The 24,264-nt window shown below is 50.0% G+C and overlaps 2 protein-coding genes across 3 annotated transcripts in view; both read left to right on the top strand.

The window, feature by feature from the left end:
• UBTD1 (ubiquitin domain containing 1) overlaps positions 1 to 19,595 on the top strand; it is a 63,471-nt gene extending 43,876 nt beyond the window's left edge. Inside the window, exons 2-3 of the mRNA XM_011951185.1 lie at positions 16,288 to 16,515; positions 18,528 to 19,595. Coding sequence (XP_011806575.1) covers positions 16,288 to 16,515; positions 18,528 to 18,913 — 614 coding nt within the window. The 3' untranslated portion in view covers positions 18,914 to 19,595. The remainder of the gene's footprint in view (positions 1 to 16,287; positions 16,516 to 18,527) is intronic.
• A 1,230-nt stretch (positions 19,596 to 20,825) lies between these two features.
• Positions 20,826 to 24,264, top strand: part of ANKRD2 (ankyrin repeat domain 2 (stretch responsive muscle)) — a 19,100-nt gene continuing 15,661 nt past the window's right edge. For both annotated transcript variants that reach the window (XM_011951180.1, XM_011951179.1), the window contains exon 1: positions 20,826 to 21,259. In XM_011951180.1, the coding sequence (XP_011806570.1) occupies positions 21,092 to 21,259 (168 nt within the window). In that variant the 5' untranslated portion in view covers positions 20,826 to 21,091. The remainder of the gene's footprint in view (positions 21,260 to 24,264) is intronic.

Here is a 24,264-nt window from a genome sequence, read left to right as displayed (position 1 = left end):
GGCGCCTGTAGTCCCAGCTACTCGGGAGGCTGAGGCAGGAGAATGGCGTAAACCCGGAAGGCAGAACTTGCAGTGAGCTGAGATCCGGCTACTGCACTCCAGTCTGGGCGACAGAGCGAGACTCCGTCTCAAAAAAAAAAAAAGATGGAGCTGATGTTCAAGCTGAAGTCTGCCTGAGGATAGAACCTATGCCTTCAGCACCCGTGTGTCTCTGTTCTAGGCCTACCAGGTAGCTCAGTAAAGGGTAACTATAATTACTATTAACTTCCTTTTTTTTCGAGACAGAGTCTCACTGTTGCCTAGTCTGGCATGCAGTGGCGCAATCTCAGCTCACTGCAGCCTTAGCCCCCAAAGTAGCTGGGACTACAGGCATGTGCCACCATACCCGGCTAATTTTTATATTTTTAGTAGAGATGGAGTTTCACCGTGTTGGCCAGGCTGGTCTCGAACTCCTGACCTCAAGAGATCCGCCCACCTCGGCCTCCCAAAGTGTTGGGATTACAGGCGTGAGCCACCACACCCAGCCACCATTAACTTTCTAATTAGATTCATCCAACAGTGGAATAGGCTTCTTTGTGGCATGGGGAGCACCTCAGCTCAGGAAGTGCTGAATTGTCCCCCAGCTGGGGTGACTGTGGGGTAGTAGGTGGGTCTCCATCACTGAGTTCCAAACCAGCCATACTGAATCAGAGTCTTGAGCTGGTGTCCAGGTGTGTGTTTCTGTGAAGCCACAGGAGGGCCAGGCGTGGTGGCCCTCACCTGTAGTCCCAGCACTCTGGGAGGCTGAAGTGGGTGGATCACCTGACCTCAGAAGTTCGAGACCAGCCTGGCCAACATAGCGAAACCTGATCTGTACTGAAAATCAAAAAAAGTAGCCGAATGTGGTGGTGCATACCTGTAGTCCCAGCTACTGGGGAAGCTGAGGTGGGAGGATTATTTGAGTCCAGGAGATCGAGGCTGCAATGAGCCTCATTACCCACTGCACTCCAGCCTGGGTGACAGAATGAGACCCTGTCTCAGAAAAAAAAAAAACAAAAAAAAAACTCACAGGAGGCCAGGGCACGCAGTCAGGTGTGGGGTGTGGATAGCACTGGCCCAGCTGTCCTGGGAGGGCTCAGCTCTTAGATTCTGTTCCTCTGTAATGGGCACTGGGAGGTTGGTAGCTCCTCCCGCCTTGCTCCTGCTGTGTTTTCCTTGCCGCTTTTCCCATTGGCATATTTGTCAGAGCTGTGCGTTCAGCTCCTGACATTTTCATTTGCTAGTTATAATTCAGCTTCCACTAGTAGTGGAGTGGTTTGGTAGAAAGAATTTACCATACCCCACTGCCACCACCCACCCACCCACACACACACACACACACACACACACGCACAAACACACACACGCACGCTCTCTCTTTCTCTCTCTGTCTCTCTCTCACCGTCTCTGTCTCTCTCTTGGGAAACAGCTGTCAGGTCTGGGACAAGTCACGTCACCTTTCAGCCTTGGTTTCCTTGTCTGTAAAATAAAGTGGCTAGGGCAGAAGACTTTAAGGTCACTCCCAGCTTCAGGACTCTGCCATACTCGGGGGATGTGCCCCCTTGGAGTGGTGCACGTCTGAGTGCTCGTGGCAGTTGACACCCAGTGGGATGGAGTCCCAGTGTCAGAAGTCAGTATGTGCCGTTCGCTTCCAGGCACCTGGCTGCCATGCCGGTGCCCGTTGGGTCCTCGTCCTTGCCAGCAGTGAGGGAGGTTGGACTGCTATGTCCAGCAGTGAAAAGCACAGTGACTGAGAAGACCTGCCTCCCCTTCCTGGAGTCCTGAGGTAGCAATGGGAGCCAGCCAGATGCAGGAGACCTTTCTAGAAACCTCTGGGGAGTTCCTGTTTTATTTATTAGCCGCCATCCTCCTTCTTCTGCCCCAGGAAAAGTGCTGACCCTACGCTGTGCAACCAGCACAAGGAGGCGGACATCCATCAAGCCCACTCTCTGTCACTGTTGAGCTTGACCTCATTTAACCCCTGCATTCTCCTGCCCTGCGAGGTAAAGACCGAGACATCCCTGCAACAGGAGCTTTCTTTTCTTTTTTTGAGACAGTCTTCCTCTGTTGCCCAGGCTGGAGTGCAGTGGCACAACCTCGGCTCACTGCAACCTCCGCCTCCTGGGTTCAAGCGATTCTCCTGCCTCAGCCTCCTGAGTAAATGGAACTACAGGTATACTCCGCCACGCCTGGCTAATTTTTATATTTTTAGTAGAGACAGGGTTTCACCATGTTGGCCAGATTGGTTTTGAATTCCTAACCTCAGGTTATCACCCGCCTTGGCCTCGCAGGTGCTGGGATTACAGGCGTGAGCCCCCACGCCCGGCCTTGCAGTTTTCATTTTTCAAAATCACAGCAACTTTATGGAAAAAAGAAAAAGTAACCTTTAATTGTGTAATGGTAAAAGCATTACTGACTTGGCTTGGTCACCAATGACAATAGCTACTGTCTTTTCAGCACTGGGCAGAGTGGTCTCATTTAATCCTTACAGCAGTCCCATTAGGTGGGAGTTACATGTTCTTTTTACAGATGGAAACACCAAATCTTAGGATGGTGAGGTCATCCACCCATGGTCACAAAGGTGGTCAGCAGCCAAAGAGAACCCCCACTATCCATCTCTGAAGCCCACATGTGAGTAGCCAGGTTGCAGAGAGAGGCTACAATGTCTGTTTACACATACATAATTATCCATGATCCAGGTTGTCAGAAAGCACATGTAATCAGGGTTCCCTCCGGAGCTGCTAACACTGGAACTGCTCATGTTCAAGCTAGGATTCTGGCTGCACTTGAGAGCAAACACGTCAGTAAGTGGCAAAGATGAGAGTGTGTTGACTACAGGAAAGGGACATAGGTACTTAAAACAAGGGAAGTGCGGTAATTTCCCAAACACCTATGTCTGACTCCACTTGCAAATACAGTATTCTCTCCAAAGCAGCCTTAGAAAACATGTTAGTTGCATGGCAGGATAGAACTCCAGAGTTAGGCCTGGCACAATGGCTCACGCCTGTAATCCTAGCACTTTGGGAGGCTGAAGCAGGAGGATCCCTTGAGGCCAGGAGTTCAAGACCAGCCTGGCCAACATGGCGAAACCCCATCTCTACTAAAAATACAAAAATTAGCTGTGGGGGCACACGCCTGTAATCCCAGCTACTTGGGAGGCTGGGGCAGGAAAATCACTTGAACCCGGGAGGTGGAGATTGCAGTGAGCCGAGATTGTGTCACTGCACTCCAGCCTGGGCAACAGAGCAAGACTCCATTTCAAAAAAAGACTAAACAAAAACCCTAGAGTTAGATCCTGAGGATTTGGGGGCTCTGTTTGTAATGGAGATCAGATAGGCCAGTTTTCCTCCGGAAAAGAGTTGGGGGATGGTTGGTCAGTGCCCAACTCTGGGAGACCACCCTTCCCCCAGCGTGGCCAGATGTGACCAGGGCCCCCAGGCTGGACTCACGGGCCAGAGAGCAGAAAAAGGCCTGCTCTGCCTGAGCCCAGCCGGGTGGCCGACCCTGTGAATGTGTACGTTGTATGCAGCACCATGAAAGCACACCCTGTCTCCTCACGCTTGTGTGCCCCCTTGTCCATATCTGTGGCTGCCCGCACACCGAGGCCTTGGGTAGGTCTGTTTCTCTTGGCTGCACTTTTGTCTCTCCTGTGGCCACAGTGGATCCACAGAGGATCTGGGCCCACCTCCTCCAGCAGGTTTCCTCACTGTACACCTACTTCAGTGACTGGTTTTGTCCCTCCTGGACTCCCACCTCCACCTACCCCCTTTCCTCCTGCCTCTTCCTATTCGGTGAAGCTTGTTCACAAAACATAGTCCTCTGTTCCCCCTTTGCAGGGGTTTCTTGCAGACAGCTCTGTCTACTCTCCCATCTGATCTGCGCCTCCCCTCTCCAGCTCCTCCTCCTTTTCCTGAACTGCCTTCCCATTTCACTCGCCCGTGCAGTATGCCAGGCGTTGACCCTGTCTCTAGGATCAAAAAGATGAACTGGAGGAGGTCCCAGCCTCAGGCAGACAAACAAGATCATCGCAGAGAATTTCCGTTGCTGTGGGCTGGGCATCATCCTAGAGCCGAGAATTGGGCCCTCAGGGGTGCCACCCTGCCTTGATCCTTCAGCTCTGCTTAGGGCCACCTGGGACCCACTGTGCCTCCAGAGATACCTGTTAGAAAGCCTGGCCCGTCACTTAGCAACTGGCTCCACCCCTTTCCCTCCCTGAGCTGGGGCTGGAGAGGAGGAAAGACCCATAGGCCTGTAAAGAGGCCACCAAATGCCAGAGCGTGGGAGGCTCCAGCTGACCAGAGCTGGGCCAGCACTTTCCCTTCAAAAGTTACCCAGGCTCTGAGGGTCATCTCAGCTAAGTCTAACTATAAATATCACGCTTCCTGAAGGGATTACCTGGGCTCCCCTCCCCGCTTGGGCTGATCCTTCTGGCCCCTGTGTTCTTCCTGACCCCTTTTTCCCGCTGCCAGGTGGGAGACTTCAAACTACCTGTGTTTCAGCTGTGACTGCTGGGGTGGGAGGGGAGAAAGGAGAGATTCGAGTCTGTATCCTGGCCCGAGGGCCCTTGCCTGCCAGGCTGTTGGGACAAGGAGGCTCTTGTTCCTGCCTTCTCCCATCCGGTGTGAGAGCCCTGTGTCTCACACCAGCCAGAGCAAGCCCAGACTTGTCACATAATCAGTACATCTGGGAAGGACACTGTTGGCCCCATCCCTGGAGTAAGGGCTTGGGGACAGAACTTGGTAACTGAGTGTGGAACAGCTTGGGGATTGCCGCAGGTATAAATAGGGCTGTCTCCTGGCTTGGGTGGCCTGACTGGGGAAATCTCTGCTCCCCTTGGCTGATCTCAAATTTGGTGTCACATCCCAGTGGCTTACTTATTCCAGTCCCTGAAGTCACAGGAATAATCTGGGGTCTGAGATCAATAAATGAATGAGGGGCCACTCCCCTGCAGACCTCTCCCCTGCTTTCGCCTGCCTCCCTGCTGCTGCAGTGAGCCGTAACTCCTCCACCCCTCCCCACCTGCTCACGGTGCCTTGGTCAGTTCCTTTCTCAATTCAGCAGATACTTGCTGAGAACCGCACTGGGCCAGGCACTGTGTGAGGCAGTGGGATCTATTTCAGCCAGGGTCTGCCATCCTTCCTTGTGGTTTTGGAATCTCCTCTTCTGTGTAGCCATCCTAAGTCCAGCAGTGTGAATTGAGTGGTGGGAGTACACCCACACATGCATACACACTCATAGATGCGCACCAGCTCTGGGCAACTTGGAGAGGACCTTTAATGTTCTGTCTCCCACTCTCCTTTCAGTGCCCTCCCTTGGGGGTGGCATCACCAGACACCATTCATTATCGAGGCCAAACCACCGCGTCCACCATCATTATCCTCCTCCAGCCCAGACGTGGTACCCTCTTGCTCTCTTCCGTCTTCCCTCTCCAAATCAGCTCTCAGCAGCAGCTCTGGAGACCATGTGTTGAACTGTTGATGTTAAGGTGTGGCTGGGCATACCATTTCCACTCCTGTGTTGCTGTGTTTACAGATAGGTTCTTAAGTCAGATCAAATACATACCCCAGCCCAGCCACTGTAACTGGTTCCATGGGTGTGAGGTGGGCCCTGGGAATCTGGATTTTGAACCAGCACCCCAGGAGATCCTAATACGGGAGGTTTCAGCCACCCTTTGGGACCCCAGCCTTTGCCTCTATATGCAGACATGTACATTCTCTTTTCAATCACAAATGTTGGCGGGGCATGGTGGCTCACACCTGTAATCCTAGCACTTCGGGAGGTCGAGACAAGAGGATCCCTCGAGCCCAGGTGTTCAAGACCAGCCTGGGCAACATAGGGAGACCCCCTCTCTATTAAAAAAAAAAAAAGAAGAAGTTTAAGCAAACAAAAAATGTCTGTTGCTGTCCTCTGCCCAGCACAATCGCGGAAACGCATGCTTTTGGTGTGTGTGTTGCCCTGTGGCCTCCCTGTGCAGGTTGTATGTCTTTGTCAGCTTCATTAAGGACAGGAACCATTTCTGTTACTCTGTCTTTGACCTGAAGCTTATCTAGGACAGGTGGAGATGTAAGTAGAAGCTACTAAATGCTCCTGCTGCTGAAACCAGCAGAGCCTTCCTGGCCCTGGACAAAGCCACGGGGGGCTGTCAGTAACTGATATCCTACAGGGCATGGGCTTAGCAAGTCACCACCACCGTCGGCTCCCCAAACTCTTCCCACTTTTCCATGGCTGTGCCCCAGAACTCCAAGTATCCTCTTTCCTAATTAACAACTTTTATGGTATTATTCTTTTTTTTTTTTTTTTTTTTTGAGACGGAGTCTCGCTCTATCACCCAGGCTGGAGTGCAGTGGCCGGATCTCAGCTCACTGCAAGCTCCGCCTCCCGGGTTCACGCCATTCTCCTGCCTCAGCCTCCTGAGTAGCTGGGACTACAGGTGCCGCCACCTCACCTGGCTAGATTTTTGTATTTTTTTAGTAGAGACGGGGTTTCACCGTGTTAGCCAGGATGGTCTCGATCTCCTGACCTCGTGATCTGCCCGTCTCGGCCTCCCAAAGTGCTGGGATTACAGGCTTGAGCCACCGCGCCCGGCCTATGGTATTATTCTTATTATTAAAGTAATAAGTTCTTATTGTAGAAAACTTGGAAAATATAAACCAAAAAGAAATAATCGGTAACTGCCAGTGAAATATAACCGCTGTTTACATTTTGATATAAATCCTTCCAGCCTTTTTTCTCTTTTAAAGACCAGGTCTTACTCCGTTGCCCAGTCTGGAGTATAGTGGTGTAATTATAGCTCATCACTGCAGCCTTGACCTTCTGGGCTCAAACGATCCTCCCGCCTCGGTCTCCCAAAGTGCTGGGGTTACAGGTGCGAGCCATTGTGCTTGGCCCTCCTGTCTTTTTAATATATATAATTATACAGCTGAGCACTTTGGGAGGCTGAGGGAGGATCACTTGTAGACAGGAGTTTGAGACCAGCCTGGGCAACATGGCGAGACCCCATCTCTACAAAAAAAAATTTTTTTTAATTATCCAGTCATGTTGGTGCATGCCTATAATCACAGCTTCTCAGGAGGCAGAGTGCAGTGAGCTATGATGACATGGCCTGAGTGATAGAGCCAGACCCCATCTAAAAACAAACAAAAGATAATACTTATACACTTTTTTTTTTTTTTTTGAGACAGTCTCGCTCTGTGACCCAGGCTGGAGTGCAGTGGTGCAATCTTAGCTCACTGCAACCTCCACCTCCTCAGTTCAAGCGATTTTCCTGCCTCAAGCTCTCGAGTAGTTGGGACTACAGGCGCACACCACCACCAAGCCTGGCTAATTTTTGTAGAGATGGGTTTTTAACCATGTTGTCCCAGCTGGTCTTGAACTCCTGACCTCAAGTGATCTGCCTGCCTCAGCCTCCCAAAATTCTGGGACTGCAGGGGTGAACCACTACACCTGGCCAATACATACTTTTTCTGAATTAAAAGCTGGAGCACTGTGCACTTGCTGTATGGGACCTTTTTTCACTGTGTTGTGGACATTTTCCCATGTTACTCAGCATCCTACGTCACCATTACAGAGTGGCTGCCGCCCATGCTTTGAAAGGATGCCCATACTTTATGTAGCCTTTCTCCTGGCTGTGTGCATTAGGTTGTTCCTAGCTTTTCCCTATTAAAAACATGCTGAATTAAATAGCTTTCTAGATAAGTCTTCACCACACACTTGTGATTATTTTCTTAGAATAAATTATTAGAAACCAAATAGCTGAGCCAAAAGGATGAACATTTTAAAGTTTCTCAGTACCATACAAATGCCCTCCCAGAGACGTGCACCAATTTGTGCAGCATACGAATGTTCACACTTTCCACTGCCCAACTTTTTTGACTCCATACAGTTTGTTTTTGTTTTTGACTTTTCGAGATGGAGTTTCGCTCTTGTTTCCCAGGCTGGAGTGCAATGGCACGATCTCAACTCACTGCAACCTCTGCCTCCCAGGTTCAGGCAATTCTCCTGCCTCAGCCTCCTGGGTAGCTGGGATTACAGGCATGTGCCACCACGCCTGGCTAATTTTTGTATTTTTAGTAGAGATGAGGTTTCGCCATGTTGGTCAGGCTGGTCTCAAACTCCTGACCTCAGGTGATCCACCTGCCCCAGCCTCCAAAAGTGCTGGGATTACAGGCGTCAGCCACCACGGCCAGCCAATATCTTTTTAAGTAAATGAAATTAATATGTTCATCATCAACTTGTTCATATGCTTAGATGAAAAACTTCCTTTTCTGTGTTTGTCTGTATCTGTGGCTAAGATTGTAAGCACCTGTGTGTAGGGCTGCAAACGTCTGGGCATGTCTCCTATACATGCTTAACTTTGGGCCTGGAGAACTTGGTGAGTTATTTTTGTGCAGCGTTTGACCCACTGATGAAGAGAGCCAACACCAGTCCAGAGGTGCTGCGGCTGCCCTCTGCTGGCTCTGAGGTGCAGTGATGACTGAGAAGGCAATGGCTGGACTCCTGGGGCTCAGCTTACATTAACCCTACCTGCCCCCTGCCCCTCACCAGCCCATTCTAAGATTTTCAGCCACAGAGGCCCTACCTGGAGGGTGAAGAGTTTGTCACCGCTATATCCTGGGTCACTGCATTAATTAGGCCCTGTTAAATACTTGGAGAGGCTCACTCACAGTGTGACTGTCAGTGGGGGAGAAGCATAGAAATGACTGCTAGCAAAGCTGGCTGCTGTTGTGTAGCAGGGAGGCGACCCTGAAGGCTACTCTGGGGGAGCTCAGGAGGTTTGTGAGCCAAGGCAGCATCCTTCAGGCACATGTGTGGTCTCCTGAGGTGATGACTTTGAAAGGGGCCACCATGGAGCTTTGTTTATTTTAAAGGTCAGTTCTTTAGTCTTCTCAAGAGAAAATGAGATGCATGGGCGCAGTTACAGCTCAGGTGTCCTTGTGTCACAGTCCAGCACCTCAGTTGTCGGGCACAGAGCCCAAAGGTGAACATTTTATTTTGTTTGTTTTTGTTTTGGTTTTTGTTTTGTTTTGTTTTGTTTTTTTGGTTTTTTTTTTTTTGAGACAGAATCTTACTCTGTCACCCAGGCTGGAGTACAGTGACATGATCTCAGCTCACTGCAACCTCTGTCTCTGGGGTTCAAGCGATTCTTCTGCCTCACTTCCTGAATATCTGGGATCACAGGCGCCTGCCACCACGCCTGTATTTTTAGTAGAGACGAGGTTTCTCCATGTTGACCAGGCTGGTCTCAAACTCCTGGACTCAAGCAATCCACCTGCCTTGGCCTCCCAAAGTGCTGGGATTACCTGCATGGACCACTGTGTCCAGCCATTTATTTATTTATTTATTTATGAGGCAGGGTCTCACTCTGTCACCCAGGCTGGCGTGCAGTGGTGCAGTCATAACTCACTGCAGCCTTGACCTCCTGGGCTCAAGCGACCCTCTCACCTCAGCCTCCCGAGTAGCTGGGACTACAGGTACATGCCACTGCGCCCGGCTAATTTTTTTTATTTTTTGTAGGGACGAGGGGTCTTGCTTTGTTACCCAGGCTGATTGTGACCTCCTGGCCTTAAGTGATCCTTCCACCTCAGCTTCCCAAAGTGCTGGGATTATAGGTGTCAGCCACCATGCTGGCCGAACAGTGAACATTTTTAAATGTCACAAAGCCTGGTCTCTTTCTTCTGTGGGAAGCCTCTCTTGTAGACAGTGCTGACAGCTTGGTTGTGCCCTTTCTCAGCCCTTGGCAGATTAGGAATGGCCCATGAGCTGGGCCTGCCCTCTCCCCATGTTAGGAGCAGCAGATAGACAGAGACCAGTAAGAAGTGACATCTGACAAAGAGGAAGGAAGGCAGGGAAACTATAGATTCAGCTCAAGAAGTTAAAATGCCATTGAAGCTAAACAGCTGTTTAGGGAAGAGGCAGAAGTCCCACACCCGGGGTCCCTGAGGGAGTCACTGTATAATTACTGTGACTCCTGGTGGATCAAAGCTCTTATTAGGGGATCATCCCTGCTAAATAATGAAAGAGAAAAGGAGTCCAGAAATCATGAAATGGAGCAACTTCCTTGTCAAGGCATAAACACCTCCAGGCTAAACTTCATAAAAAATATCTGGATGAAATTGTAACCTTCAGTTTCTTCAGTGTGTCCTTTCTGTCCCTCATACTTAAATCTTTGATAACCTGGTTTTGATTTTCATGGCTGGCATGAGGTAGGGATTGCAGTTCATGTTTCCATCATAGTCCCAGCATCATTTGTTACACATAGTCATCTTCCCCTCCAATCTGCAACAGGAATGTTCCTTCCCACCGCAAGCAAGTTCCTGTACACACCTGGGTCTGTTTCTGGGCTCTCTGTTCTCATTTGTCTTGTATACCAAAAATAAAATTCTAAGTCCTCCAACCAGCTGAATGGACCCATCTTCTCAGCCAAGGGGATTCCAAAGAAATCTGAAAAACAAGTTCAGGCCATGATAGGAAGGGGAGTCAGGCCTCATTATATTCTCCTCCCTTTGAAGTTCAGGCACAACTGACCAGCATTAACATTAAAACAGTCCAGGCGTGGTGGCTCATGTCTGTAATCCCAGCACTTTGGGAGGCTGAGGCGGGTGGATCACCTGAGGTCATGAGTTCGAGACTAACCTGGCAACATGGTGAAACCCTGTTTCTACTACAAATACAAAAATTAGTGAGGTGTGGTGGTACACATCTGTAATCCCAGCTACTCGATGTCATGCGCATCCGTGTGAAGAGACCACCAAACAGGCTTTGTGTGAGCAATAAAGCTTTTTAATCACCTGGGTGTAGGCGAGCTGAGTCCCAAAAGAGCGTCACCAAAGGCTGGCGGCATTATCATTAGTTCTTACAGGTTTGGGACAGGCAGTGGAGTTAGGAGCAATTTTTTGTGGGCAGGGGGTGGATCTTGCAAAGTACATTCACGATGGTGGGGAAAATATTACAAAGTACCTTCTCAAGGGTGGGGAGGGTTTATCGTACAAAGTACATTCACAAGGGTGGGGGAATATCACAAAGTACATTATCACAAGGGCAGGGAGGGTGTATTGTCACAAAGTCAATTGATCAGTTAGGGTGGGGCAGGAGCAAATCACAATGGTGGAATGTCATCAGTTAAGGCAGGAACTGGCTATTTTCACTTCTTCTGTGGCTCTTCAGTTGCTTCAGGCCATCTGGATGTATACACGCAGGTCACAGGGGATATGCTGGCTTAGCTTGGGCTCAGAGGCCTGACATTCCTGTCTTCTTATATTAATAAGAAAAACAAAACAAAATGGCAATGACATGTTGGGGCGGCGAAAATTTTGGGGGATGGTGTGGAGAGAGAATGGGCAATGTTTCTCAGGGCTGCTTCAAGGGGATTGGGGCAGTGTGGGAACCTATAGTGGGAGAGATTAAACTGAAGAAATATTTTGGGGTAAGGGGTAATATTGTGGGGTTGTTAGAAGGAGCATTTGTCGTGTAGAATGATTAGTGATGGCCTGGTTGTGGTTTTGTATGAATTGAGAAACTAAATGAGAGACACAAGGTCCAAATAAAAGGAGAAAAACAGATATTAAAGGACTAAGAATTGGGAGGACCCAGGACATCCAATTAGAGAGTGTCCAAGGGGGTTCGGCGTAATTATTTGCTTGGTTGGTGAGTTTTTGGGCTCTATCCTTGAGTTTTTTATGTTGTCATATACCAAGCCAGATTGATTTGGGTACAAACAACACTCTTCATTTAAACATATACAGAGTTCTCCTTTTTCAGCAGTGAGTAAATCGAGGTCTCAGCGGTTTTGGAGGAAAGAGAAATACAAAGCCAGTAATTGTTTGTTAAAGGATTAGAAACGGCTAGGAGAGAGTGAGTGAGATTGATAGTGTGGTGGAGATACCTAGGGAGAGGTAAGGAGTGACTGGAGAATGGGGGCAAGGATAAGAGTGAGTAGAAAAGTGAAAAAAAGGGCTTCATCAGGGTGAAAATATTGGAGGGTGCCCTGTCAGCAAAGATCATCTATCCACTCCAAGAGGGAGTCAAGAGTGGCAGATTAGGGATAGTACTAGGAGACAGCTGCTACGATGGTTTGGAGGAATAGTGTAAACTGGCAGTGTAAAGAGGGACAGGGCATTTACGAGTAGTTAAGAATGGTGAATAGGGGTATGACTAGACAGAAGATAGTAGGGATGACAAGTTTGCAGGGTGCAATCCAAGTTGTGGGGGTGGTGATTGCATAAAGCCTGTTGTAAAGAGTAGGGTAAGGAAGAAGAGACCTAATAAAAATGAAAGGATGTGTTGGGCTCATAAGGGTTACTGTTACCCTTTAGAAATGCAGGTGAGTTTAAGGGAAGTAGGAGTGAGTACTTGCGACTTCCAGGAGGAAGAGGAGAGATCAGGCTGGCTGTCCAACGGACACAGTTTTATTTTGGAACAGTGAACCCAATGGGGAGGGTCCTGCAGGTGGATGGCATTTGAGGTACTATAGATGACTAAGTAGGGTCCGGTCCATTGAGGTTGTAGAGTTTGAGGGGTCAGATTCTTAACAAGAACTGATCGTCCAGCTAGGGTATCTTCATGTGGCTGGGAATCTAGAGTAGGCAAGAGAAGATTAGCAGCCTGGCAAATTTCTTTCTAGCCTGCTGGAGGACTGGAAGATAGTTGCCTAGAGGGCTGGTGTCTGGGACAAGGTTGGGGCCTAGCAAGAAAGTGCATCCATATAAAAGTTCAAATGGACTGTACCTTCAAATGGACTGTAACATATTTTGAAATGGCCCTGCAAAACTGTCTCTTATGGGGTATGTTTACATTTTCTGTAAAGAATCCCATTCCCTTTCCAGGTCTTTTTCTGATCCTGAAGAGATTAGCTAAAAATCCGGCACCTGTTAAAAGTCTGAATAGGAAACATTTGCCATCTATTGCCTCTAAGGGCGGCCACCTATGAAACTTCATCTACATAATAAGAACCTTGGTCTCCACAACTTCTTATATTTTTTTTTTTTTGAGATGGAGTTTCACTTTTTGTTGTCCAGGCTGGAGTGCAGTGGCACAATCTTGGCTCACTGCAACCTCCGCCTCCCAAGTTCAAGCGATTCTCCTGCCTCAGCCTCCTGAGTAGCTGGGATTACAGGTGCCTGCCACCACGCCCAGCTAATTTTTGTATTTTTAGTAGAGATGGGATTTCACAATGTTGGCCTGGCTGGTCTCGAACTCCTGACCTCAGGTGATCCACCCACCTTGGCCTCCCAAAGCGTTGGGATTACAGGCGTGAGCCACCACGCCTGGCCCACAACTCCTTATCTTAACCCAGACATTCCTTTCTGTTGATTTGAGGACTTAAGATAATAACTCTTTCAACCAATTGCCAACCAGAACATCTTTAAATCCACCTATGACCTTTAAGTCCCCGCCCCTTTAAGTTGTCCCTCCTTTCCACACCAAACCAATGTATATCTCACATGTAATGACTGATGTCTTAAGTCTCCCTAAAACATATAAAACCAAGCTGTAATCCAACTCCGTTTGGGCACATGTTCCCAGAACCTCCTGAGACTGCATCACAAGTCATGGCCCTCACATTTGGCTCAGAATAAATCTCTTCAAATATTTTACCAGGTTTGGCTTTTTTTGTCCAACAGTCTGTTCCTGTTCCAGTACTGTGCCAACTGTAACTTTATAATTAATGCTGATCATGGCAGCACAACTTCTCCCATCTGATTCTTTTCTAGGAGCATCTTTGTTCTTCTATATAAAATTTAGAATCAGCTTGCCAGGTTCCTTGGGAAAAAACTGATTATAGATCAATTTAGGGGGAGTGGACATCTCCATGATTTCTTTGAATGTTGCTTCATTCCCATTTTCCCTATTGGATCCTTCTGGAAATTCAGTTCAAAATTTTAGACCTAGAAGGGCATAGTGTCCCTTATATAGTCCCAGCTACTTGGAAGGCTGCTGGGGAAGAATACCTTGAGCCCAGAAGTTTGAGGCTGCAGTGAGCTATGATGACACCATCGCACTCCAGACTGGGCAACAGAGTGACCTTGTCTCTCAAAAAGAAAAAAGACATCCGAATCTTAATTATATTGTCTTTTTCTATTTTTATTTTCTTTTTATTTTTTTGAGACAGGGTCTCACTTTGTCACCCAGGCTGGAGTTGGAGTGCAGTGGCGTGATCATGACTCACTGCAGCGTCAACCTTTCTGGGCTCAGGTGATCCTCCCACCTCAGCCTCCCAAATAACTGGGTCTACAGTTGCATGCCACCATGCCCAACTAATTTTTTTGTATTTTTTGTAGAGACAGGTTTTGCCATATTGCCCAGGCTGGTCTCGAATTCCTGGGCTCAAGTAGTCCATCTGCCTTGGCTTCCCAAAGTGCTGGGATTACAAGTGTGAGCCACTGGGCCCGGCCTATATTTTTCATTTTTAGAAGTTCTATATGGTTCTTTTAAGATCTTATTGGTTACACAATTATGTACCCACAAAAATTAAACATTTTTTAAATCTCCTTGATCATTCTTTATAATCTTTTATTCGTATTTTTAAGGCCCTCATCCCTTAACTCAGTATTTCATAATCTATCCAGAGTCTTTGCAAATCTGATTCTTTTGTCTGCTGTTTTTGCCAGTAAAGCTTGTACTGCCTTGTTTCCTTGCATATTGACATTTTTTTAAAAAAACTATTACCTTATTTATTTTTCTTGGAACTTTATCTTGGGAATTCTTTGAGGCCTTGTTTGAAGTTATTTTCCTCCAAAGAGGGTTTGCCTTTCCTTCTGCCACCTCACCACCTCAGAAACACTTTAAATTAAATGTTTGGCTTTAGAGTTTTCTACCCCTACACTGTGAATTCCGATGGTGAACTACAGGATTTAGTCAGACCTGAGGTGGAACCCTCACTCACTTACTATGTGACCTGGGGCAAGTCATTTAATCTCTCTAAATCTGTCCTATCACCTGTGAAATAGCAATAGTAATACCTACTGCCTAAGCAAGGATGAAATGGGATCGTGTATATAAATAAAGCCTTGCCTGGGATTCTTTCTCAGCGGAGGTCAGTGCCTGCTATCCTCTTCCTTTTGCCCCAGCCAGTGGGAGCAGTCTGGTGGTGGCCCCCAGCCTTAGTTCTGCCTCTCACCGTAGGACCTGAGTTATAGTGGAAGCAGAGTGCTTCACATCTCACTCGTGTGACTCACTCTGCCTTTAGTTTTGAGATGACTGAGCCTCCAAAAACCTTTTAAGAGACACCTCTGCCCTCAGTCTTGACTGTGGTTTGGAGTTGTCTTGGAGATCACTTGGAGCTGGGTAACAAGAAAAATGACATTTGACAGAATTGTTTTATTTGTCAGATGCTGCAGGAATTTTTGGGGGAGTTTGTTGATTATGATTTCTTAAAAAAAATCCTTGTGACTATACAGTGGGACATTAGTAACAAGATGTTAAAATTGTTAATAATTTTTTTTTTTTTGAGACGTGATCTCGCTCTCTTGCCCAGGAAGGAGTGCAGTGGCACGATCACAGCTCACTGCAGCCTCAGCCTCCTAGGCTCAAGTGATTTCTCCCATGTTAGCCTCCCAAGTAGTAGCTGGAACTATGGGAACGTGCCATCGTGCCTGGCTAATTTTTAAAAATTTTTTTGTAGAAACAGGGTTTTACCATGTTGCCCTGACTGGTCTAGAACTGCCAGGCTCAAGCGAATCCTACTGCCTCCCAAAGCACTGGGATTACAGGCGTGAGCCACCGCACCCTGCCCCACATGATCATTCATTCAATCACGCCTGTAATTCCAGCGCTCAGGAGGCTGAGGGGGGCAGATCACAAGGTGAGGAATTTCAGACCAGCCTGACCAACATGGTGAAACCCCATCTCTACTAAAAATACAAAAATTAGCCAGGTGTGGTGGCAGGCGTCTGTAATCCCAGGTACTCAGGAGGCTGAGGCAGGAGAATCACTTGAACCTGGGAGTCGGAGGTTGCAGTGAGCCGAGATCGTGACACCGCACTCCAGCCTGGGCAACAAGAGTGAAACTCTATCTCAAAAAAAAAAAAAAAAAAGCAACAAAAACAATGGTAGCATATGCTTTGCTAACACAATTATTTTATGTCCCTAGGTTGGTTATGTGAAGTTTCCTGACTCTTCCCTGCTATTTAGGAAGGGCTTCAGAGACCTGAATACTTAGTAGCCAGTGCAGCAGGGTTTCAGGGTCTGGCCTGGGAGGGTAGGGGAGGGGGAGGGCAGATTGCAGCTCAAGTAGCTTTAGAGATGCTGAGCCTCTCCTTCTGTCCTGCCCAGGACGCAATGAGCCCCTGAAGAAAGAGCGGCTCAAGTGGAAGAGTGACTACCCCATGACTGATGGGCAGCTGCGGAGCAAACGGGATGAGTTCTGGGACACAGCGCCTGCCTTTGAGGGCCGCAAGGAGATCTGGGATGCCCTCAAGGCCGCCGCCTATGCTGCTGAAGCCAATGACCACGAGCTGGCCCAGGCCATCCTGGATGGAGCCAGCATCACCCTGCCTCATGGTAAGTGGGCAGGGCCAGGGCTTTATCCCCGCTGGAGCTCGGGGGTCACCAGCACAGTTTGAGGGTGTTGAGGGGTGTGGAGTGGTGAGGCAGGTGGTTACTCACGTGTTCATTCCTTCAAGCAACCCTTACTGAGCGTGGACCAGGAGTGGGTACACAAGGAAAATGAGAAAATGAGACACAGTCTGTGCTTGCCTAATGACACGACAGAAAGATATCAACAAATCTGCAAAGCAGTGTCACAAATGCACTTTGGGACCCTAGAACATCCAAGGCACCGACCTTTATTTTATTTTTTATTATTTTTTTTGAGATGGAGTCTTACTCACTCTGTCGCTTAGGCTGGAGTGCAGTGGTGGGATCTCGGCTCACTGCAACCTTTACCTCCTGAGTTCAAGCAATTCTCCTGCCTCAGCCTCCTGAGTAGCTGGGATTACAGGCATGTGCCACCACGCCTGGCTAATTTTTGTATTTTTAGTAGAGACTGGGTTTCACCATGTTGGCCAGGCTGGTCTCAAACTCCCGAGCTCAAGTGATCCACTGGCCTCAACCTCCCAAAGGCACTGACCTTTTATTGGGTCATTATGTGCTGGACACTGATCTAGAAACTTCCACTGCATTAGCTCACGTAAGTTCATAGCAGCCTTATGGGGCCATGTAAAGCAGAGGGTAACAGTGGAGCTCTAGAATCACAGACTTGAGTTTCTTTTTTTTTTTGAGATGGAGTTTCACTCTTGTTGCCCAGGCTGGAATGCAATGGTGCGATCTTGGCTCACTGCAACCTCTGCCTCCCAGGTTCAAGCGATTCTCCTGTCTCAGCCTCCTGAGTAGCTGGGTTTACAGGCATGTGCCACCAGGCCGAGCTAATTTTGTATTTTTAGTAGATACAGGGTTTCTCCTTGTTGGTCAGGCTTGTCTTGAACTTCCACCCTCAGGTGATCTGCCCGCCTTGGCCTCCCAAAGTGCTGGGATTACAAGCAGGAACCACTGTGCCTGGTCACAAACCTGGGTTTCAATCTGAATGTTTCCCTTTCCTAACTCTGTTGCCTTTAGCAAGGAGCTTCTCAAATTTAGAGCCTGAGTGCCTTACAACTGTAAAGGGGAGATAATTATGAGGATTCAGCAAGATACATATAACATGATTTAGTCCAGTCCCAGCACTTAGTAGGTGCTTAAGAGACAATAAACATATTTCTCCATGCATTACATTTTACCAGTAAGGACACTAAGGCCCATGGAGAGCAGAGCTGTGCTGTTTCATTCATCCCTGTAACCCCAGCATCTGGCACATGTGAAGAAATGAAAAATAATATGCCAGGATGAACAAGCCAGCACCTGGTGGAGCTGGGGTGCCAGCTTAGGTATTCCTGACTCCAGTCCTGTACACCTAGTCATCAGGCTGTCCTAGGGAGATCTGACTGTGGGGTGGCCATGGCAAGTGTATTAGTCTGCTCAGGCTGCTGTAACAAAATACCACATGCTGGGTGACTTCATCAAGAGACATTTATTTACCACAGTTCTGGAGGCCGAGAAATCTGGCATCATGGTGCTGGCCAGTTCAGGTTTTGGTGAAGACTCTCTTGCTGGCTTGCAGGTGGCTGCCTTCTTGCTGTGTCCTCACGTGGGGAGCGAGTGGAGAGTGAGATAGTGCTCTAGTGTCTCTACAAGAACTATAAGCCAGGGCAATGGAGCACACCTGTAGTCTCAGCTGCTCGGGAAGCTGAGGTGGGAGGATTGCATGAGCCCAGGAGTTCGAGATCAACCTAGGCAACATAGGGAGCTCTTGTCTCAAAAGGAAAAAAAAAAGAACCATCCTTCTGATCTGCGGACCAGAGGGTCAGGGCCCCACCCTATGACCTCATTTAACTTTAATTATTTCTCTATAGGCCCTGTATCCAAATACAATCACACTGGGGGTTAGAGTTTCACCATATGAATTTGGGGGAACCCAAACATTTAATCCATGATAGTGGATCCCCAAGCTGACTCTGACAGCCCTGCTTCTCCTGTAGGCACCCTCTGTGAATGCTACGATGAACTGGGCAATCGCTACCAGCTGCCCATCTACTGCCTGTCACCGCCCGTGAACCTGCTGCTGGAGCACACGGAGGAGGAGAGCCTGGAGCCCCCCGAGCCCCCACCCAGTGTGCGCCGTGAGTTCCCACTGAAGGTGCGCCTGTCCACAGGCAAGGACGTGAGGCTCAGCGCCAGCCTGCCCGACACGGTGGGGCAGCTCAAGAGGCAGCTGCATGCCCAGGAGGGCATCGAGCCATCGTGGCAGCGGTGGTTCTTCTCCGGGAAGCTGCTCACAGACCGCACACGGCTCCAGGAGACCAAGATCCAGAAAGATTTTGTCATCCAGGTCATCATCAACCAGCCCCCACCACCCCAGGACTGATGGGCCCACGGACCCCTAGGAAGAGGCCCCGCCTGGAGCACTAGGCCTCTGCCCTGCTGCTGCCTTCCAGTACTGTCATTTTCTGCAGGGGCCCTCCCCTCAGTTTGGCTGATGGGCGAGCTGTGAAGGGACCCTGCCTTTCAGGGCACTACGTGCCACCAGTTCCCAGTACCCAGGGAGCAGGCGGCCACACACAGGCCTTGCAACCTTGTCAGAGAAAAGGCGAACGGGGCCCTCACCCTGCCTCTCTCCCGCAGCAGGTTCGAGCCACGAGGGCCAGCCAGGAGGCCCCTGGAGCCCAGATCTGTCATCTGGTGCTGCCAGCTGTGCTCACTCCGGTTTTCTGCTCAGGGTCTGAAGCAGCTGCTGTCTCCCTCCTCTGCCCCCATCCCCTGGCTCTCCCCTGGGCACAGTGCCACTCCCTTGGAAGGGAGGGAACCACCCGTGAGCCCCAGGGCTCGGGAAGCCTGAGGCGGGCCTCCGCCTCTCCCTGCCCCCAGCACAATTGGCAGAGATGAGGCGGGTGGTGGACGGCTGGGCTGTCGTGACAGGGTCTGCACAGGACCATGTTCTGGCTATAACCCAGGCAGTGGGAGGTCTGCAGCCTCGTCATGGCCCCCACAGCAGGTCCCTGTGGACAGACATATCTGCATATTTATCAATAAAGCCTTTTCTCCTTCTCGCTTGCCTGGCATTTGACTGAGTTCTCCTGCAGCCCTGTGGGGCTCCTGGAGCTGTTCTGGTATGGGAACAGGTGGATGCCTGGCCTCCCCAGCTGCTCTGGGCATGCAGTCTCCAGCAGAGTGAGCCTGGAACTGCCAGTCTTCTGGGCCCTGATCCCAGCTCCCCTGGTGTCCTCATGAGTCCTTAGGAAAAGCCACTTAACCTCTGAACCCTCTTTGCTTTTCTTTAAAGCAGAGCCATGCTGCCTGCCCTGCCTCCTCCACCAGTTGCTGGGAGGATTAAGCAGGAAGACAGATGTGAAAGTGCTTGCAAGGCGAAGACAGCACCTCAGGAAGGTGGTCTGCTCCTGCGGCAGGAGGGGCTCACTTCCGGCCCTTGGAGACGCTGTACCCATCGTGATGTTAAAGCAAAATCTCTGACAGATTTAGATCATGTGTCAGAGGTTTGTGTCAGATTCCCAGCAAGGGAACCGGAGAGGAAAAGGAACCAGTTCCTCATGCTTCCTAGGGGAATGTGTGCATATCTGAAGAGAGGGGAATCTTATATAAGGCTATTTAGCTAAGGGTAGCCACCAGCCAAGTGAGCCTTACAGAAGCACAGGGCCGGGTGTCTGCAGTTCCCTAGCAGGTTAACCTGAGTCACAGTGAACTCAGTGGAACTGAGCAAGTACAGATCTGATTTTGCTCCAGTTGGGAGTATTTTTCCTTCTTAGTGAGCATGGGCAGCCTCCTGGCCAGGGAAGTCTAGCACTGTCTGGGCCTGGCAAGGAAACCCTGGGAGGACAGGAGGATCCAGAGTAGCTGCTGCTCCTTACCAGCTGGGCTTAGTGCTTTCTAGAGACCCCTCTCTTGAAGCAAGACTCTGTAAGCCCTGTAACCTCTGTTCCCTGAGCACTTACCAAGGGAGGAGACAGATTGGATAAGGTTTGTTCATGACTAAAAGTTACCCAGCCAAATGCAGTGATGCTTAACTGGGGAGCATGTGGGACCCCGGAGAGCCGAAGGTCAGCGTGAGCTGTGATCAAAGAGGGAGACAGCTGCCCTTCCTGCTACCACGGCCCTGGGCTGGACAAGTAGAGTGTGACCCTCCTCACAGCCAGCAGGGCCTGTCTGCAGGACAGCCTGGGAGTACAGAACTGTCCTGGGTCCCCACGTTTGGTTTTCAGGCCCTCTTCCTGGAGCTGGCTGAATAGAGTTTCCAGGCATCCAGCAGGGGGCACTGTCATCTGGGCTGGAGCATGCAGCCGGCAGGTCCCTTGTGCAGCCCAGCTGCCTTGGCTAAGGCCCAGCCAGGCCCAAGCGCTCAGGACAGAGGCTGGAGAGGCTCCTTCCTACAGCCCTGCTCTTGGACACAGTGCCCTCCAGCTCTAGTAGGCCAGGAGTTGATGGGGCAACTGGCCCTGTTCCCTGGCCCTGGCTCCCCCTGCTCCCTGGGGCTGCCCGAGGTGAAGGTGACAGGTGGGGGAGGCAGGTGGAGAATTGGGCCAGTGAGCTCATGGCAAAGGCGCCCAGCTGGGCAGGGGTGGGTGCTCTGGCCTATAAAGCCCCCGAGGCCCTGTGGCCTGCAGAAGCGGTTATGGACGGCACCATGGAGGACTCCGAGGCGGTGCAGAAGGCCACGGCGCTCATCGAGCAGCGGCTGGCACAGGAGGAGGAGAATGAGGTGCGGGCAGGGGTGGAGGTGCCCAAGGGAGTCTGAGGAGATCCAGCTCTGTTGTCAAGGGGAGGGAAAGCCTGTCTGCTACACCTGTGGTGGGGAGGGGGTTAGATGTCCCCAAGGGCGCAGTTGGGCCTCATTCCTGTCTCAGGGTATTACTGGCAGAGGGTATTGCTGGCAGCAGAAGACTGAGGCTTCAGCCTCCAAAACTGAGTCAGTGGGGTGGGGAGCTGGGCTGGGCCTCCTAAGAGTGCTCACCCTCCTGGGCCTTGAGAGACAGTGGGCTGTACAAAGCAGACAGCTGGGTGCTCCCTGGGACTGTCAGGAATGTGTGGCCCTGTGATGCTCCAGTGACGGACTAGAAGGCTGGGGCAGGGGAAACTCCAGGGTTTGGCCACTGAAGAAGAGAGTAAGGAACAGTGAGGAAGGGATGCTGGGAAAGGAAGCATGGATTTTGCCAGCCTGCTGGCCACCCTTGGGGAGACCTTTGGAATGTGGTGTTCTGGGCAATTGTATTTTCTCTGGGATAAGGAAGTGGAGCGGTGGCAGGGGGTGCTGGCTTGTCCTACTCTTCATTCTTTTTTTGAGACGGGGTCTCCCTCTCTCGTCCAGGCTGGAGTGCAATGGCACGATCTTGACTCACTGCAACTTTTTCCTCCTGGGTTCAAGCGATTCTCCTGCCTCAGCCTCCTGAGTAGCTGGGATTACAGGCATGCACCACCATGCCTGGCTAATTTTTGTGTTTTTAGTAGAGATGGAGTTTCACTATGTTGGTCAGGCTGGTCTCGAACTCCTGGCCTCTGGTGATCTACCCACCTCAGCCTCCCAAAGTGCTGGGATTATAGGTGTGAGCCACCGTGCCCGGCCCCTACTCTTCATTTTATTTAAACTAACACTTCATCTAGTGTCAGCTGTGCCAAGAGCCCAGAGCTGTAGAAATGGGTGGACCAATAAGGCCCAGACCATGCCTTCTTTTTACCAACCCAGCATTCATTTTAGCCCACTTGTCGGTTTCATAGTCAACTAAGAAACAAGGCAAAGGGAAGAAATGACTAAATAGAGGTGTGAATCAGAAGTGGAGGAACACAAGGGGCTCATGAATTGTTCTGAGGGCCTTCAAGGACTCCTCTGTGGACAGGGCCAGGTGCAGTGGCTCAAGCCTGTAATCTCAGTATTTTGAGATCTGAGATTCGAGGTGGGTGGATCACTTGAAGTCAGGAGTTCGAGACCAGCCCAGCCAACATGGTGAAACCCCGTCTCTACTAAAAATACAAAAATTAGCCAGGAATGGTGTTGGGCATCTGTAATCCCAGCTACTCAGGAGGCTGAGGCAAGAGAATTGCTTGAACCCGGGAGGCGGAGGTTGCAGTGAGCCGAGATTGCACTACTGCACTTCAGCCTGGGTGACAGAGGGAGACTCCGTCTCAAAATAAATAAATAAATAAAAATAAATAAAGGGACTCCTCTGTGGACAGGAGGATACCTGAGCTGGGCCTTCAAGGGGACTCAGTGGAGTCCAGGATGGTGGAGGGTATTCCAGCCTCAGGAAATGCAGGAGCTGAAGTTTCCATGAGTGAAAATGTGGCAGTTTTGAGAAAATCTGGTAGTAGGGCTAAGGCTGGAGAGATACAAGCCAGAGAGGGCCATGTTCTGTGGGTAGTAAGGCGCCACTAAATGTTACTGAGTGCGGGAGATTGGTGTCATCTGCCCTATTTTAGGAAGGCAGCTCTGATGGCCCTGAGGACTTGTTGGAAAAGGCTGGCCCTAACAGGAGTGGAGGGGAGGAGATAAATCAGTTTGGAGGTAGATGCCATTCAAAAAAAGGAGTGTGACTGAATGAGGGGTGAGGAGGAAGGAAGGGTCAGGACCCCAAGGGAAGAAGAGATGAGGTCAGGAAAGAGCTTGGACTGAGCCCTGGCTGGGGCAAGCATCCATGGATCTCTAGGAATCCTACTTCTCACTCCCCCAAGGGCGTGTACCTATGGTTGGCTGGTGCCAGGCAGGTGAGTCATGCTGCTATGCCAGTTCTGGACTGCTGCCAGTAGACACAGGGACCTTCAGCGAGGGGATGCAGAGCAGTCCTCTTCCGTTCATTCATCCAATAAATATAGCTACAGAGCTGGCAGCACACCAGTGCCAGGCCCTGTGCAAAGCATTTTACAGGCATTCTCTCTTTTAATCTGCATGACAATCTATGAAGTAAGGTGGGAGCTTTGTGTGTTTCATGAACTCACATTCAATGCAGCAAACAGTTACTGAGCACCTACTGTATGTCAGCCCACAAAGACAAACCTGAAATGAAGGGCTCTAGGGTCTGGGGAAGATGTGGGTGAGCATTAGAGTCCCCATTTGTCTCTACCAGGACCCAGCCTGGCAGGGTTCTTGGAGGAGAGCCTCTGTTTAGCCTATGCACAGTCCCCAGGGTGGGAAGGGAAGGAGGGTCCCAGAGGCCAGCGCAGGGCCTGGAGTTCTACTGTGGTGAGCTTACTGGGTTAGGTCATCACTGAGAACTTAAGGGTTAGCAGAGATGCTGAGCCTGCTTGCCATCATCCATTCACTCACTCATTCATTCATTCATTCATTCACCAGTCACTAAGCACCTACTATGTGCTAGGGCCTGTCACAGATGCTGGGGACACCAAGATGATTAAGACACAAGCTGGGGAGCTGCAGTGGCTCAGGCCTGTTGTCCTGGCATATAAGGAGGCAAGGCTAGGCGTTCACGGCCAGCCTGGATAACACAGAAACCTCTCATCTATATAACAACAGCAACAAAAATTATAGCCAAGTGCGGTAGTTCACACCTGTAATCCCAGCACTTTGGGAGGACAAGGCAGGTGGATTGCCTGAGCTCAGGAGTTCGCGACCAGCCTGAGCAACATGGTGGAACCCCGTCTCTACTAAAATACAAAAAGTAATTAGCCAGGCGTGGTGGTATGCGCCTGTAGTCCCAGCTACTTGGGAGGCTGAGGCAGGAGAATCACTTGAACCCAGGAGGTGGAGGTTGCAGT

Source organism: Colobus angolensis, unplaced genomic scaffold, assembly GCF_000951035.1.
Source record: "Colobus angolensis palliatus isolate OR3802 unplaced genomic scaffold, Cang.pa_1.0 Scaffold316, whole genome shotgun sequence".
In the NCBI taxonomy this organism is placed as follows: Eukaryota; Metazoa; Chordata; class Mammalia; order Primates; family Cercopithecidae; genus Colobus; species Colobus angolensis.
The sequence above is the reverse complement of the archived record's forward strand: the minus strand, read 5'-3'. Positions and strand labels throughout refer to the sequence as shown.